The sequence below is a fragment of the Aquarana catesbeiana genome, linkage group LG09 (assembly GCF_042186555.1).
Source record: "Aquarana catesbeiana isolate 2022-GZ linkage group LG09, ASM4218655v1, whole genome shotgun sequence".
Taxonomy (NCBI): domain Eukaryota; kingdom Metazoa; phylum Chordata; class Amphibia; order Anura; family Ranidae; genus Aquarana; species Aquarana catesbeiana.
In genome coordinates this window covers 126008207-126026322 of record NC_133332.1, presented here as the reverse complement: position 1 = coordinate 126026322, position 18116 = coordinate 126008207, and the positions used below count along the sequence as shown (strand labels likewise).

The following is an 18116-nucleotide window of genomic DNA, read 5'->3' as shown; positions in this document are numbered from 1 at the left end:
GACGTCTGTGTAATGTCAGCAGTGAAATTCACTTTTTGTTTATTGTTAAAATTCAACATAAAGCATATGTTGAAATGTACTTTCAACAGTGCATAGGTGAATAGGTCTTTAAAGTAAACCTCCAAGGAGAGAATTATATGGGCTAGCTTTTCTGACCTAAATTTCAAAATTCTGTTAGCCTGGATGGTAAGCTGTAATACTTTCTAAATCACTGGCCACCAGTAAGCAGTGTATTGTGGGAAAGGAAGATAAAAGTAATTCATCCGCTGATTTCACTACTTCATTCCCAAACATCTATCTTTAACAAGCAAGCATTTTTATACAGCATTGATATAAATATCAATTTAACATTTTTATTGTTTATATGATATTTTTTGTGTGATACTTAGTTCTAATACTGTTTTTATTTATTTAGGATAGCAGCCATGCTTGTGTGTATCAAACGGGTATTTATAAAGAGTTAAAATGGTTCATTTGCTTCCCTTTTCCTCTAAATATTTCAGCCTATTTAAAAAGCTTGTTTGGGGGTGAACTTCCACTAAAAAAAAAATCACTGAACTAGTGTGGTATTGTGGAAGCAGCATAGACTAAAGCTGGCCATTCACTAGTAGAATTTTGTTCAAAATTAGGAGCGTTCATTCAATTTTGTAATCATTAGTTGGGTCAAATTGAAGTTTGTGAAAAAAATGTAGCGCATAGTAAACAAACAAAAATGACAAAATAGTGGTGATGAAATATAATAAAGTCCAAAGAAACACAAGTCCTTCAACGCAATGTAGTGGACTAAATAAGTAATAAACGAGAGTCTAATAGCCTAAGGGCAGATGAATAAGAGGTGTAATATCCAACTGTGTATGAACACGGATACAATCACTGAGGATGGTGGTTATTCCAAGTGCTGGCAAGAAACTATGTTGATCCGTTAATGGAAACCACATCAAACGAAAAACGGCATCAATGAGAGAATGATAAGTATAAACTCTTACCAGATCCAATGGACTCCCCTGTAAGCAACATGGAGTCTTGAAGGCAGTGTGCCACCCAGGGCGTATAGGAAGGTATCCCGACAGTCAGAACCTCTGATTTGAACTCCACGGAGACTACGGGGATCACCAGGTAGGTCGTCACGGTAGGAACATAAGGTAGGAATCTGGCAGATGGGATATACCGCATATGGCAGAGACTGGTCATTCACTCCCATCAGGATAATATGTGGAGAGAAAAATTATGCTTCCACATAGTGCAGATAAAAAAGGTATTTTTATTGCTAAAAAAACAATACAATAATAAAGAGTGATCACAATAAAATCAAGGGCAACATGGAGAGTGGTGTAGGGCCACTATATTATATTTATTTATATATATTTATATATATATATATTTTTATATTAATAGGGAACAGAAAGGGAAAAGAGGAAAAAAATATTTTAAAAAATCACATGTACATACTTACATATTTATATAAATCAGCTTCCTCTAATGTGTACCTACTCTTTTGTTTAAATTGCTATGGCTTTCTAAATTAGTAGATATCTGGTAATGTATCAATACATGGGTATGTGAATATAAATGCGTTGCATAAATTGACAGAGCTATATAAGTACCTGTAATAAATAAATAATTAATGTACCAATCCCGTTAATTAATACATTGTCCAAAAAAAAGGAGAGAGAAGAAAAGAGGGGAGCACCTACAGTATATTGCTTGTTCATACATAAGAAAAATTCCTCAGCAATGCTTACCTATCTGATCTTTAACTTATAAAAAAATGAATCTCAGAACAAATCAAATCAGCTCAGAAGCCTAATTCCATGTGTCCATATATAAAACCTAAAATTCAAAAAGTGCAGCTCTAAAAATGTATAGCAATCATACATAAAAATAAAAATGTGAGGAAAAATATATCTATTATTATACACGTGATTCAACAATACTCATATGAGATCCCATAGAGATCAAAAAGTCCGCAAAGTGAGAAAAGATAATGGCAACTCAAAAACAATCCTCTAAATGCAACACTTCCCAGTGTAGCAACTTAAACATATACAGTGCCTTGAAAAAGTATTCATACCCCCTTACAATTTTCCACATTTTGTCATGTTACAACCAAAAACGTAAATGTATTTTATTGGGATTTTATATGATAGACAACTCAAAGTTGCACATAATTGTGAAGTGGAAGGAAAATGATAAATGATTTTCAAAATGTTTTACAAATAAATATCTGAAAAGTGTGGCGTGCATTTGTAATCAGCCCCCTTTACTCTGATACCCCTAACTAATCTAGTGGAACCAATTGCCTTCAGAATTTATCTAATTAGTAAACAGAGTCCACCTGTGTGTAATTTAATCTCAGTATAAATACAGCTGTTCTGTGAAGCCCTCAGAGGTTTGTTAGAAAACCTGGCTAACCTAGGGGTGGAACCAGACCAAATAAATGAGGTTATGGCCTGCTCAAGTCTAGAAAAGAAGGCACCAGGAATTGGTACTGGTGTGTGCCTAAAAATGTACAAAAACTTTGGGAGAAAGGTCATCTTAATGTGGTTTAACCTGCCTACCAGAGTGAGGGGCAGGGTTTTCCACGCCAAACATTTTTGGAGAAAGTTGTTCAAAACTGGGTAGAGGTTGTCATCCAGGTACACAGAAAGATCCCTCTGAATGAGAATAAATAGGTACCTAAAGCAAGATACCCGAGCGAGAGGAGTCGGAAGGGTTAGAGGGGGCGCTGTTTGGGCTAGTGGGAAAAGCACCGATTTATCCCAGTGTATCCTAACACCAGAATACCTACCAAATGTATTTATAATTCCAAGTGCAGCAGCTAAGGACTGTTGGGCATCGCTCAAACATAGAAGAGTGTCATCGGCATAGAGAGATAAATACAGGCAATTTTAGCTGAAAACCTGTTATGCCGCGTACACACGATCGGAATTTTCGTTGGAAAAATCTTGGATGGTTTTTCCGACGGAATTCTGCTCAAGCTTGGTTTGCATACACACGGTCACACAAAAGTTTTCTGAACTTTCGACCGTCAAGAACGCGGTGACGTACAACACTACGATGGCACTAGAAAAGTGAGGTTCCATACGAAGTGCGCCACCCTTTGGGCTCCTTCTGCTAATCTCGTGTTTATCTCGTTTTACCAGACCGAGCGCTTCCGTCTCGTACTTGATTCTGAGCATGCATTTTTTTTGCGCGTCGGAATTGTATACAGACGAACAGAATTTCTGATAGTAACTTTTTCCAAAGAAAAAATAGAGAACCTGCTCTCAATCTTTTGCTGGCGGAAATTCCGCCAGCAAAAGTCAGATGGAGCATACACACGGTTTTTCCGACCAAAAGCTCACATCGGACTTTTGCTGGCGGAATTTTCGATCGTGTGTACGCGGCATTAGAGTCTGTAAAAGACTTGAGACTGGGGCGAAAGTTCACCTTCCAGCAGGATAACAACCCTAAACATACAGCCAGAGCTACAATGTAATGCTTTAAATCAAAGCATATTCATGTGTTAGAATGGCCCAGTCAAAGTCCAGACCTAACTCCAATTGAGGAATCTGTGGCAAGACTTGAAAATTGCTGTTCACATATTTTCTTTATCCAATCTGACAGAGCCTGAACTATTTTGCATTGAAAAATAGGCAAAAATGTCACTCTCTAGATGTACAAAGCTGGGAGTGACATAACCAAAATGACTTGCAGCTGTAATTGCAGTGAAAGGTGGTTGTACAAAGTATTGACTCAGGGGGGCTGAATACAAATGCACACCACACTTTTCACATATTTATTTGTAAAAAATGTTGAAAACCATGTATCATTTTCCTTCCACTTCACAATTATGTGCCACTTTGAGTTGTCTATCACATAAAATCCCAATAAAATACATTTACATTTTTGGTTGTAACATGACAAAATGTGGAAAATTTCAATGGGGTATGAATACTTTTTCATGGGACTGTAAGGGACTCCAGTTCTCTTCTATATAAATTGACTCCAGTGCTCTTGCTTCACCAATATGCACTCACCAGAATGCCATTAATAAACAGCATATCAATCCAATCTAGAGGAATTGGCAGCAGTCATTGAATCAGTCCTCAGAATATACAGCACTCAATTAAGGGGAATCCTAGCCAAGAGATGCTCAAATGATGGCCGCCGTTCCGAGCCTCGGATACGGCGGTGTGATATCAGCATGTAAGGCCCCTCCCAATGCATTTCGTGCGCATGCACGTCTTCAGGCATATCCCCTGGTGAGTGCATGTTGGTGAAGGAAGGGCACCGGAGTCACTTTATATGGAAGAGAACTGAAGTTACTTTAGATGTTTATGTCGCTACACTGGGAAGTGTCGCCTTTAGAGGATTGTTTTTGATTTGTCTTTATCTTTTCTCACTCTGCAGACTATTTGATCCCTATGAGATCTCATATGAGTATTGTTGAATCACATGTATAATAACAGATATATTTTCCTCACATTTTTCTTTTTATATATGATTGCTATACATTTTTAGCGCTGCACTTTTAGAATTTTAGTATTGTGTATAAGGTTGGTCACCTTTTGTGCTAGCGGCTCCTACTGAAAAACCTAAAACCTACTGAATCCATTTGACCCTGAACTCCTCGTGCCTGTCCTGTGCTTGGGCAATAATTTTTGAGTGAATTTCATCAAGACTCCGGCACTTTACTTTGGAAAGTTGGCTGTGTGACTGCTTGAGGCTTCACAGCCGGCTTCCCACTGCGCATAGGCAAGCTGCGCTTATACTTTCTTAGCCACTGAAGTGCAACAAGTGTGCGGATCAGAATCATTTATTTTAAAAATTTAGCAAATATACAGTGGCAAGAAAAAGTATGGGAACACCTCAAAATTAGCTGGTTTTCTGCAGTAATTTGCCATACATTCACAGCAATAGACAAACACAATGGGGGAGATTTACTAAAACTGGAGCACACAGGATCTGGGGCAGCTGTGCATAGTAACCAATCAGCTTCCAGGTTTTATTGTCAAAATGTAATTTAGCAAGTTGAAGTTAGAAGCTGATTGGCTACCATGCACAGCTGCACCAGACTCTGCACTATCCAGTTTAGTAAATCAAACCCAATGTGCTTAAGTTGAGAACACAGAAATAATTCACATTTTTTGTGTCTTTATTGAACACATCCATTAAACATCCACATTGCTGGAGGAATAAGTAAGTGAACCATTTGAATAATAGCTTGTTAAAACTCCTTTTGCTGCAATGACTTCAAGCAAGTGCTTTTGGTAGCTCTGGGTTAGACCTGCACAGCATTTAGGAAGAATTTTTGACCAATCCTTTTTATAAAACTGCTTCAGCGCAGAAACATTTGTAGGATGTCTGCTGTGAATGGCTCACTTGACGTCATTCAAAAGCATCTCTATGGGGTTAAGGTCTGGACTCTGTCTGGGCCACTCCAAATAGAGTATTTTCTTTTTTTTTCAGCCAATTTGTGGTGGATGCCTAGGGTTATTATCCTGCTGCATCACCCAAGGCAGCAAAACAGGCCCAAATCATGATGTTCCCCTGCCACCATACTACAATGTTGGCATGATGATGTTTTGATGTTGGTAAGCTGTGCCCTCTTGGCCCTATACACAGTGCTGAATTGTCTTGCTGATCAATTCATATTTTGTTTTATCAGTCCACAAAATATTTTTCTAGTAGTGTTGCGGTTTGTCTCTGTGCCCTTTGGCAAACTTCAAGCATGCAGCAATGTTTTCTTTTTTTTTAGAGCAGCATCGTCCTCCGTGATGTTCTGTAATGGATGCCTTGCCTGTTGAAGGACTTACATATGGTGGACTCATGAACAAGAATGGTTGCCAGGTCCTGTGAAGTCTTCAAGCCTTAAGAGCCCTTGCACACTGGGGAGGGGGGCGGCGTCGGCGGTAAAACGCCGCTATTATTAGCGGCGTTTTATTGTCGGTATGCGGCCGCTAGCGGGGCGGTTTTACCCCCGCTAGCGGCCGAGAAAGGGTTAAATACCACCGCAAAGCGCCTCTACAGAGGCGCTTTGCCGGCGGTATAGCCGCGCCGTCCCATTGATTTCAATGGGCAGGAGCGGTAAGGGAGCGGTATACACACCGCTCCTTCACCGCTCCGAAGATGCTGCTGGCAGGACTTTTTTTACCGTCCTGCCAGCGCATCGCTCCAGTGTGCAAGCCCTCGGGGCTTGCACACTGGATACACAGCAGCGGCACTTTCGGGGCGGTTTGCAGGCGCTATTATTAGCGCAATAGCGCCTGCAAACCGCCCCGGTGTGCAAGGGCTCTTAGCTGTTGTTTGTGGTTCCTTCTTTACCTCATTGAGGATTCTGCTTGTGCCTTGGGAGTCATCTTGGCTGGGCGCCCACTTCTAGGTAGAGTAGCCACAGTACTAAACTGGCTGCATTTATGGACAATTTCTCTAAGTGTCAGCTCATGGATGCCTAAACACTCTCAGATTGCTTTGTATGCTTTTCCAATCTTATGCAGATCAGCTACTCTTTATCGTATGTCTTCAGGCTTCTTTTTGCAAGGCAGGATACATATTAGGTGATGCTTCTTATAAACAGCAAGCTTAAAATGTTTGAGTGTCTTTTATCAATCAAAGTAGCTCTAAAGCATACCTCCAAACTCATTTCAATAATTGGACTCCAGGTGTGCAAACTACTGACTCCTTTTTGCTTTCGTTGCAGTAAATAGTCTATGGGTTCACTTACTTTTTGCTGCAGCACTGTGAATATTTAATGGGTGTGTTCAATAAATCCATAAGAAATCAGAATTGTTTGTGTGTTATCAGCTTAAGCACATTGTGTTTGTCTATTCTTTCAACACAAATCAGATCAGATCACATTTAATACAAATTACTGCAGAAAAACAGTTAATTCCATTTGCTATTGTAGTAGTGTTGTTCAGTAAAGTCACACAGGAATTAGCTTTGATTTACAGTGATTGTAAATATTCAATTTATTTTATTAAAACAACAAATCTGTCACATTTACGTGCTTTTTGCCATGGTTTTGCACAGAGCAGGCCCAATCCTGCTATTCTTGGGTCCCCCAGTGTGGGGTCTGGGGGTGCTCCTGGCTCCTCCCTCCTCTGAGTGGCACCATAGTGAGCCAATTGCTATGGGGGTACTCATGCCGCCCGCTTCTTGCATTTCCTCAGTGGCTGTGATTGTCAAAGCCAATGAGCAGTGATAGAGCCGAGAGAGCCTCTGATGTCATACACATTGCTGTTTTGAGATCTGGCTCAGGTAAGTATATGGGGGGAGGGGGAGGGAAGCTGCATACAGAAGGTTTTTTACATTAATGCAGAAAATACATTAAAAATACAAAAAAAAACACAGTCACTTCCAGTGCTAAGGGGTTTTCTGAAGTAGAGGGCAACAGGGAAAATGGCATCCCAAGACTGGGTGGATGCTGCCTTCCTCAGATGGTGTAATCCGATGGAAACTACAAGAAAAAAAAAAAAGGTAGGCGTGCACACCTAGTGCATTACCAATGATAATTTAATGAATAAAAAAAAAATCATAAAAAGTGGGTACTTACAAAGTACAACTCTCAATGATCTATAAAAAACACACACAGTGTATGGACATATGAAGGATCATATCACGAGGTATATCTGACGCGTTTCGGGGGCGCCTAGCTCTGAGGAAGGGGGTGCACCCCAAAAAACATCAGCTATACCCCATGACATGGTCCTGCATGTGTCTATACACTGTGTGTTTTTATGGCTCATTGAGAGTTGTACTTTGTGAGTACCCACTTTTTATGAATTTTTTATTCATTAAATTATCATTGGTAATGCACTAGGTGTGCACGCCTTCCGTTTTGTTTTTCTTGCAGAAAATACATTAAAGGGGTTGTAAACCCTTGTGGTTTTTCACCTCAATGCATTCTATGCATTGAGGTGAAAAACCTCTTGTAGTGCACCAGCCCCTCAGAGCCCCCCTTTTACTTACCTGAGCCCGATCATTCCTGCTACGGGGACAAGCACACCTGCTTCAGCCGGTGCCTGGATAGATTGATATCAGGGCAGCCATTGGCTCCCGCTGCTGTCAATCAAATCCAATGACTTGGGAGCTTGGGGCGGATCTGAGTCCTGCTGTCCGTGTCAATAGACGCAGCAGCAGGACACAGGAGCGCACCCGCACAGGTGCCCCGAGGGAGAGCGCGTCTCCGATGGGGCACTCGAGAAGAGGAGGAGCGAGGAGCACCACTGAGGTACCCCAGGAGAGGAGGATCGGGGCCACTCTGTGCAAAACCAACTGCACAGAGGAGGTAAGTATGACATGTTTGTTTTAAAAAAAAATAAAAAAGGAACCTTTAGTTATCCTTTCAAGCAGAACTCCGGGCAAAAACTTTTTTCCATGTTCTTCACCAACTATGTCAACCATGTTCTTCTGAGCTCTGTAGTTCCTCTGCAATAACCTGCTGAACTTGCCTGGTGATTTCCTGTTTGCAAGACCGCTGGCTGCTATCCCTCCAGTAACCTTAGCCAGCGGTCTGACACGCCCCCTTGTAGTCCTTTGAAAGCGAGCAGGGAGTTCTATTTCCGCCTGGCTCGCTGTATTGGGCAAAGGGAGTCTCACAACCCCCGGTCTGTGCTGCCCATGGAGGTGGTGTCCTCATTCTCTGCTCCCTCCTCCTCCTCCCTGCCAGCACTGCCCCCCCCCCCCCCCCGCCCGCCATCCTGCCATCTTTCTCTCCGGTGCGGGGACAGTTACTGATCATCGGGACAGAGGGCATCTTAGGCTGACAGATTTGTATGGGAGACACCGCTCGTCGTACAGCCCTGCCTCTCTGCACATTGGAACAGAGTGCTCTGTGCTGTCTATCACTATTCCAGTGCAGGAAGGCGGGGTTGTACGACGAGCGGTGTCTTCACATGCTGTACAGATCTGTCAGCCCGAGATCCGCTCTGTTCCGATTATCTGTAACTCTCCCCCCTCTGCACTGATGGGCACTGATAAGGCACTGGTGTCACCACACTGATGGGCACTGATAATTTGCACTGGGGGTCCCTGACATTCAGCACTGGTGGTCCCTGACATACGGCACTGGTGGTCCCTGACATTCGGCACTGGTGGTCCCTGACATTTGGCACTGGTGGTCCCTGACATTTGGCACTGGTGGTCCTTGACATTTGGCACTGATGGTCCCTGACATGCGGCACTGGTGGTCCCTGACATATGGCATTGGTGGTCCGTGACATTTGGCACTGGTGGTCCCTGACATTTGGCACTGGTGGTCCCTAACATTTGGCACTGGTGGTCCCTGACATGTGGCACTGGTGGTCCCTGATATTTGGCACTGGTGGTCCCTGATATTTGGCACAGGTGGTCCCTGATATTTGGCACTGGTGGTCCCTGACATGCGGCACTAGTGGTCCCTGACATGCGGCACTGGTGGTCCCTGACATATGGCATTGGTTGTCCCTGACATTCGGCACTGGTGGTCCCTGACATTCGGCACTGGTGGTCCCTGACATGCGGCACTAGTGGTCCCTGACATGGGGCACTGGTGGTCCCTGACATATGGCATTGGTGGCCCCTGACATTCGGCACTGGTGGTCCCTGACATTTGGCACAGGTGGTTCCTGACATTTGGCACTGGTGGTCCCCGACATTTGGCACTGGTGGTCCCCGACATTTGGCACTGGTGGTCCCCGACATGCGACACTGGTGGTCCCTGACATGCAGCACTGGTGGTCCCTGATATTCGGCACTGGTGGTCCCTGACATTTGGCACTGGTGGTCCCTGACATGCAGCGCTGGTGGTCCCTGATATTCGGATCTGGTGGACCCTGACATTTGACTCTGGTGGTCCCTGATATATGTCACTGGTGGTCCCACGTTGCACTGGTTTGCATTTATATTAAATGCATGAAATTAATATTATATTAATATGCATTTATATTATTTATATTAAAATGCTTTGCATTTATAAGGCTGTAACCTATCATACTGTGTGTTATGTATGGCTTGCTGGCTGCAGAATTAGGGGTGTGATTTATGTTGAAGTGGGCGAGTTCACATTTACATGTACAAGCCTAGTGTACCTCCCACATTCACTCAAAGCCCAAGGCTTCATTGGAAATGTAGGCTGATTACAGTATAGAGCAGGGATTTAAGGTAAAACACCTTCTGTGTTTAGAATCACTTTAATAGTCTGCATTTGGAAAAATGACAGCTTAAATGTGATTGTTGGTGTATTCATGTATTCACCATGTACAGTGGGGCAAAAAAGTATTTAGTCAGCCACCAATTGTGCAAGTTCTCCCACTTAAAAAGATGAGAGAGGCCTGTAATTGTCATCGTAGGTATACCTCAACTATGGGAGACAAAATGTGGAAACAAATCCAGACAATCACATTGTCTAATTTTTGAAAGAATTTATTTGCAAATTATGGTGGAAAATAAGTATTTGGTCGCCTACAAACAGGCAAGATTTCTGGCTCTCACATACCTATATCTTCTTCTTTAAGAGGCTCCTCTGTCCTCCACTCGTTACCTGTATTAATGGCACCTGTTTGAACTTGTTATCCGTATAAAAGACACCTGTCCACAACCTCAAACAATCACACTCCAAACTCCACTATGGTGAAGACCAAAGAGCTGTCGAAGGACACCAGAAACAAAATTGTAGACCTGCACCAGGCTGGGAAGACTGAATCTGCAATAGGCAAGCAGCTTGGTGTGAAGAAATCAACTGCGGGAGCAATAATTAGAAAATGGAAGACATACAAGACCACTGATAATCGCCCTCTACCTGGAGCTCCACGCAAGATCTCACCCCGTGGGGTCAAAATGATCACAAGAACGGTGAGCAAAAATCGCAGAACCACACGGAGGGTCCTAGTGAATGACCTGCAGAGAGCTGGGACCAATGTAACAAAGGCTACCATCAGTAACACACTACGCCGCCAGGGACTCAGATCCTGCAGTGCCAGACGTGTCCCGCTGCTTAAGCCAGTACATGTCCAGGCCCGTCTGAGGTTTGCTAGAGAGCATTTGGATGATCCAGAAGAGGATTGGGAGAATGTCATATGGTCAGATGAAACCAAAGTAGAACTGTTTGGTAGAAACACAACTCGTCCTGTTTGGAGGAGAGAGAATGCTGAGTTGCAACCAAAGAACACCATACCTACTGTGTAGCATGGGGGTGGCAACATCATGCTTTGGGGCTGTTCCTTTGCAAAGGGAACAGGACGACTGATCCATGTACATAAAAGTATGAATGGGGCCATGTATCGTGAGATTTTGAGTGCAAACCTCCTCCCATCAGCAAGAGCATTGAAGATGAAACGTGGCTGGGTCTTTCAGCATGACCATGATCCCAAACACACCGCCCGGGCAACGAAGGAGTGGCTTCGTAAGAAGCATTTCAAGGTCCTGGAGTGGCCTAGCCAGTCTCCAGATCTCAACCCCATAGAAAACCTTTGGAGGGAGTTGAAAGTCCGTCTTGCCCAGCGACAGCCCCAAAACATCACTGCTCTAGAGGAGATCTGCATGGAGGAATGGGACAACATACCAGCAACAGTGTGTGACAACCTTGTGAAAACTTACAGAAAACATTTGACCTCTGTCATTGCCAACAAAGGATATATAACAAAGTATTTAGATGAACTTTTGATATTGAAAATACTTATTTTCCACCATAATTTAAATAAATTCTTTCCAAATCAGACAATGTGATTGTCTGGATTTGTTTCCACATTTTGTCTCTCATAGTTGAGGTATACCTATGATGACAATTACAGGCCTCTCTCATCTTTTTAAGTGGGAGAACTTGCACAATTGGTGGCTGACTAAATACTTTTTTTGCCCCACTGTATATGCTGTGTTTTTTTATATATATAATTGAGCCCCACAGTACAGTAATACAGTAAGTACTCTATTAAGTCACTGTTTTCATCTGAGGTGGCTATATAAAAATCACATCATTTAAAAAAACTGCAACCATTATTTTGAGAGAAACTATTGTGGTCCATATACCTTTAATAGGTATATTAAACTTATCCATATCATACTTCTGGGAATGTAGTGACAATTTTAGAAGCTCCTATCAGCAATTGTGTAAAATAAACAGTCCATAGTCATCTTTTATCTCAAGGTTTAGATTGTTTGCCAGTTTCATGTGACCAAATGAACAAAATTGAGGTTTATTATGACTAAAAATGCTTTTTATTTCGCATTGTGGAAGTTTATGTTTATTTCCACTGTATTTTCAGTTGATACAATGGCTGCTTAAAACCAGCAAATTCTTGAAACCATGAGTGCCAGGGAGTGTTGTCGTAGATCATTCCATATGTTCTTTTATCTTTTTGAAAGCTGACAGAAATCTTCAAATATTGTCAGGAAATCGCCATATGTATGAGAAAGAGTTAAAAAAAAAACTCAGTCTTTATGATGCACTGCTTACAGTTGCTCCATGTAAGCTGAGCAGTCAGTTAACATGATGAAATGGAGAAGATATTTTGTTCGGCCTGAGACCTGCAGAATAGCTGTTCTCCTATTACAGGAATAGTAGTTAGAATATGAAGACGCTAGTGCCTTTAGTCTTCCACATCCTCTTTTATTTTAGTTACAGATGATGTTTGTTATAGTGTTTGTTACTCCTGCATTTCATATTCCTGGTATGTACCTGCTGTACCGTGTACTTGTATGAAAAACTATCCTGTTCTCTTGGTATTGCTTCCTTTATGTGAAATCCCTGGTGTTCCTGCCAGTCCCTCTGCTTTCCTATTAAAAAAACGACCACACTAAGCAGGAGAACACAGTGTGGTCAGTTCTCTAGTCATGCTGGGAACTCAGCCTGCTCTCCTCTAATGATCAGACTTGTTCTGACACCCCCCCCCCCTTGTACAGACTTTTACTGGGAAGATCAGTGTGCTGATGCTTCTTCTTCCCCCAGCTCTTAGGCCCCATTCACACCTGAGCTTTTGCTTGAAGCTTGTAGCTCTAAAATGCTCAACAAGCCAAATCCCATTCATTTCAATGACCCCTGTTCCCATCTGAGCTACATGAGATTCTTTTTGGCAGATTATAACCATTTTTGGTCCCATATACTTCAATAGAAATGCCTGACTTGAGCATTTTACGAGCGTTTTCAGCTCAAATAGCAGCTCCTCACCCCTAATTTCCTTTCCCTCTCCTCCCTCTAGTGCTTTCTATTGGCTAAACAAAAATGTCTGAAGCTGTAAAATGCTTGTAATAAACTTCTAAAACACTTTAAAAAAGCTTGTAAAAAGCTGCACACGAGCTTAAAAAGATGCCCGAAAAAAGGCCAGTAAATCAATACACTCAGGTGTGAAAGGAGCCTTATGCAGTTAAGAACAGAGGAAACAGATGGAATGGGATCGGTTTTTATTTATTTTTTTAATCTATAGACAAATGTTTGCCTTTCTTTTCAATTTGAAACTGAATGGGTTGTTTTACAAGCTTATCATTTACAATCACTTTAAGTAACCTTCTGATATATCTTTGGCTCTCCAGATGTGAACGTCCTCTGCCATATCTCATGCCTTTAATGCCACTGCCCTTAGAGGTTTTTGTATTCCCAGTCCTTCGGCTGCATTCTCCATCATATTAATTTAATGAAAATTCATAGAGGGATAGTCAGATCACCTTGTAATCGTTGCAGCAGGTATATAAATCATCATGCTCCAGCCGCATGCCCAGCAGACTATAATATGGCACCTCAAATTTTGTATTTTATATATATATATATATATATATATATATATATATATATATATATACTGTATATACAGTTGTGCTCATAAGTTTACATACCCTGGCAGAATTTATGATTTCTTGGCCATTTTTCAGGGAATATGAAAGAATGATAACACAAGAACTTTTCTTTCACTCATGGTTAGTATTTGGCTGAAGCCATTTATTATCAATTAACTGTGTTTACTCTTTTTAAATCATAATGGCAACAGAAACTACCCAAATGACCCTGATCAAAAGTTTACATACCCTGGTGATTTTGGCCTGATAACATGCACACAAGTTGACACAAAGGAGTTTGAATGGCTATTAAAGGTAACCATCCTCATCTGTGATCTGTTTGCTTGTAATTAGTGTGTGTGTATAAAAGGTCAATGAGTTTCTGGACTCCTGACAGACCCTTGCATCTTTCATCCAGTGCTGCACTGAAGTTTCTGGATTCTGAGTCATGGGGAAAGCAAAAGAATTGTCAAAGGATCTGCGGGAAAAGGTAGTTGAACTGTATAAAACAGGAAAGGGATATAAAAAGATATCCAAGGAATTGAGAATGTCAATCAACAGTGTTCAAACTCTAATCAAGAAGTGGAAAATGAGGGGTTCTGTTGAAACCAAACCACGGTCAGGTAGACCAACTGCCAGGAAAATTGTTTGGGATGCAAAGAAAAACCCACAAATAACTTCAGGGGAAATACAGGACTCTCTGAAAACATGTGGTGTGGCTGTTTCAAGATGCACAATAAGGAGGCACTTGAAAAAAGATGGACTGCATGGTCGAGTCTCCAGAAGAAAGCCATTACTACACAAATGCCACAAAGTATCCCACTTACAATATGCCAAACAGCACAGAGACAAGCCTCAAACCTTCTGGCACAAAATCATTTGGAGTCATGAGACCAAAACTAAGCATTTTGGCCACAACCATAAACGCTACATTTGGAGAGGAGTCAACAAGGTCTATGATGAAAGGTACACCATTCCTACTGTGAAACATGGAGGTGGAGTGCTGATGTTTTGGGGATGTGTGAGCTACAAAGGCACAGGAAAAAATTGATGGCAAGATGAATGCAGTAGGTTATCAAAAAATACTGGAGGAAAATTTCTCCATGACAATGATCCAAAACACAAGGCCAAGTCGATCTGTCATTGGCTACAGCAGAATAAAGTGAAGGTTTAGAGTGGCCATCTCATTATCATTGAGCCACTCTGGGGAGATCTCAAACGTGCAGTTCATGCAAGACAGCCCAAGAATTTACTAGAACTGGAGGCTTTTTGCCAAGAGGAATGGGCAGCTTTACCATCTGAGAAGATAAAGAGCCTCATCCACAAATACCACAAAAGACTTCAAGCTGTCATTGATGTTAAAGGGGGCAATACACGGTATTAATAACTTTTGATCAGGGTGATTTGATTGATAATAAATGGCTTCAGCCAAACACTAACCCTGAGTGAAAGAAACATTTTTTGTGTTAGCATTCATATTCTCTGAAAAATGGCCAAGAAAGCATAAATTCTGCCAGGGTATGTAAACTTATGAGCACAACTGTATACACACACAGTATTTCAGTTCCTACCTATTCTTTTCAGAGTAAATTCTGCAACACATTTGTTTAACAATTTTGAATGTTATTGTCTTCCTTGACAACCTGAAACAGGCCATTGAAGGTTTTGCGTTGACAGTGAAGGAAATTGCTCAGATGCTGCAGGCCTTCGGTACAGAATTGGCTGAGACAGAATTACCCGGCGATATATATTCAATTGAACACATTCTAGCAAACCGCACAGAAAAATACTGCCAGTTGAAGGTATGTTTAATTGGATTTTATGAAGATAGATTACTGCAACACTTGAAAGAACAGCACTTTATTTTGTACAATGCACAGTTCCTGGGAAATATATAAGGCAGGGGATAAAAAAAAAGAATCATTTAATACTTTTTTTCCTGTGTATGCAGTTTTTTTAATTTAACTTTGAAACTTGCACATTCAAGGACAACCTCTACTTGCGTCTTGATACTAGACCTTATGCTTGCTTGTCTTCCATTTGGCAAGTACCAATATCAAAATACAGTTGTGTCTTTATTTTAATGGGCAGAGCAATTTTCAGCAAACTGCAGCAGCAAATCAGTAACTCTGGCTAACTGCTCTGGTTACTGCATATAATTTCATTTTCCACAAAATAGCAGTACTTATGTTTGGAGTACAGTAATCCACATCAGCCAATCAAATTTCAGGTAGTCAGATCAGTGTAAAGTAAATTCTGATTGGTTGCCATGGATTATTGCATATTGTGTCATGCTCAAAGCCTTAATAAATAGTCCTGCTTATGTTGAGAGCTCTGTATATATAATGTACTGATATAAGGTAGAATGGCTAACTCTAATGCCGCGTACACACGGTCGGACTTTTCGTCTACAAAAGTCCAACGGACGCCGACGGACTAAAGCTGGCTGGTAATCCGTTCGTGTGTGGGCTTCTCCGGACTTTCAGCAGACTTTTTCAGCCTCAAATCCGACGGACTTTAGATTTGAAACATGCTTCAAATCTTTACGTCGTAACTACGACGGACCCGAAATCCGCTCGTCTGTGTGCTAGTCCGACGGACAAAAACCCATGCTAGGGCAGCTATTGGCTACTGGCTATGAACTTCCTTATTTTAGTCCGGTGTACGTCATTACGTACGAATCCGTCGGACTTTTGTGTGGTCGTGTGTAGGCAAGTCCGTTCGTTAGAAAGTCTGCTGCAAGTCCGCCGAAAGTCCGCCGGAAGTCTGTCGGACAGGCTGTCGGACTTTTGTAGACGAAAAGTCCGACCGTGTGTACGCAGCATAAGACCATACCCTCATATTTGATAAAACTGGCAATGGATTGTCCTATTGTGTATACTTATTGTAGTGTGGTACTTATGATGAATGAAAAGTGTCCCTTGTACTGGTGGCTGCTATGTTCCCTTTCCTTGATCATTCCTCTGCCCCCCCCACATACCCCATGTAGTAATAAAAGCAGTGAAAGTGTTCTGTGAATGGAGGACAGATGGACGATTGAAAGGTTCACCTCTTCCATTCATAAAACACTTTTCATTGTGGGAGGTAAGAGTACAGCTTTTATTAATGGAACAGAGTGGCAGAAACTGTTTTGACATGTGACTGACAGATCCAGCCACTCGTACTAACCCCCGCACTACCAGAAGATCACAGCTGTAGAAGTATTGGGGGGGTTGACAGAAAATTGAAGAGTTAAACGAAAATAGCAGCTACCAGCACATGGGGCACTTTTTATTCAATTAAAGTGCTGTACCCTGGTGCTGATTCAAAAAAGCATTTCACTAAACTTAAGTTTTAAAATGCAATCTCTTCAAACCTAGGTTTGCATGCCTTTACTGAATATCTGGGTATGCAAAATATACAGTATGATTTGAGCAATGCAAAATTATTTTGTATAGAAAGCCTGAACAATATTGCACTCTATAATGGTTGGGGGCAGGGTGGATTTGATTTAAATCAAGTTGATTTAAATCATGATTTAAATCACTAGTAAAAAGGCTTGATTTAAATCAACTCGATTTAAATCATAATTTCTAAAGAGCAACTGTCATCTCTGTCCCGCAGGGGCTTCTCCTCTGACCCGCTGTTGAATCACCGTCAGTCCCATTCACTTTAATATGATGACTGGTGATGCGGCAGTGACACAACAAGGTGAGGGACATGGATACCCACTTGCAGGCGCTGCCATGATGGATCTAAAATGACAGGAGCTCTTTAAATGTAAGGACTTATGCTAGGTTTCCACAATTGTGACCTGAAAGTCATGCAATTTCGCCTCGATTTTGATGTGTCTTTAACCACTTCAGCCTCAGAAGAATTGGCTGCTCACTGACCAGGCCATTTTTTTGCGATATGGCACTGCGTCGTTTTAACTAACAATTGCATGGTCGTGCGACGTTATACCCAAACAGAATTGACTTCCTTTTTTTCCCACAAATAGAGCTTTCTTTTGGTGGTATTTGATCATCTCTGCGGTTTTTATTTTTTGCGCTATAAACAAAAAAGAGCGACAATTTTGAAAAAAACACAATATTTTGTACTTTTTGCTACAATAAATATCCCCAACTTTTTTTTAAAAAAAGCTATTTTTTTTTCTCATTTTAGGCAGATATGTATTCTTCTATATATTTTTGGTAATAAAAATCACAATAAGCGTATATTGATTGGTTTGCGCAAAAGTTATAGCGTCTGCAAAATTGTCATGGTTATGCAGTAATGTCTGTCTGTCAGCTTACCTCTCTGCATGTGTTCACCTTTAGAGGCCAGCCACTGTCACCTGACTGCATATATAATCTTCCCTCAGCATAGCTCCACCTCAGCCTCTAATTAGCAACACGTTATTAAATTGT

General features: G+C 41.5%; 1 protein-coding gene across 6 annotated transcripts in view; it reads left to right on the top strand.

The window, feature by feature from the left end:
• MCF2 (MCF.2 cell line derived transforming sequence) overlaps nt 1-18116 on the top strand; it is a 256235-nt gene that overhangs the window by 119702 nt on the left and 118417 nt on the right. For all 6 annotated transcript variants that reach the window (XR_012236004.1, XM_073599249.1, XM_073599251.1 and 3 more), the window contains one exon: nt 15381-15530. Coding sequence is in view for 5 of the 6 variants with exons in the window: in XM_073599249.1 (XP_073455350.1) it covers nt 15381-15530 (150 nt within the window). In the remaining variant the exon portion in view is untranslated. The remainder of the gene's footprint in view (nt 1-15380; nt 15531-18116) is intronic.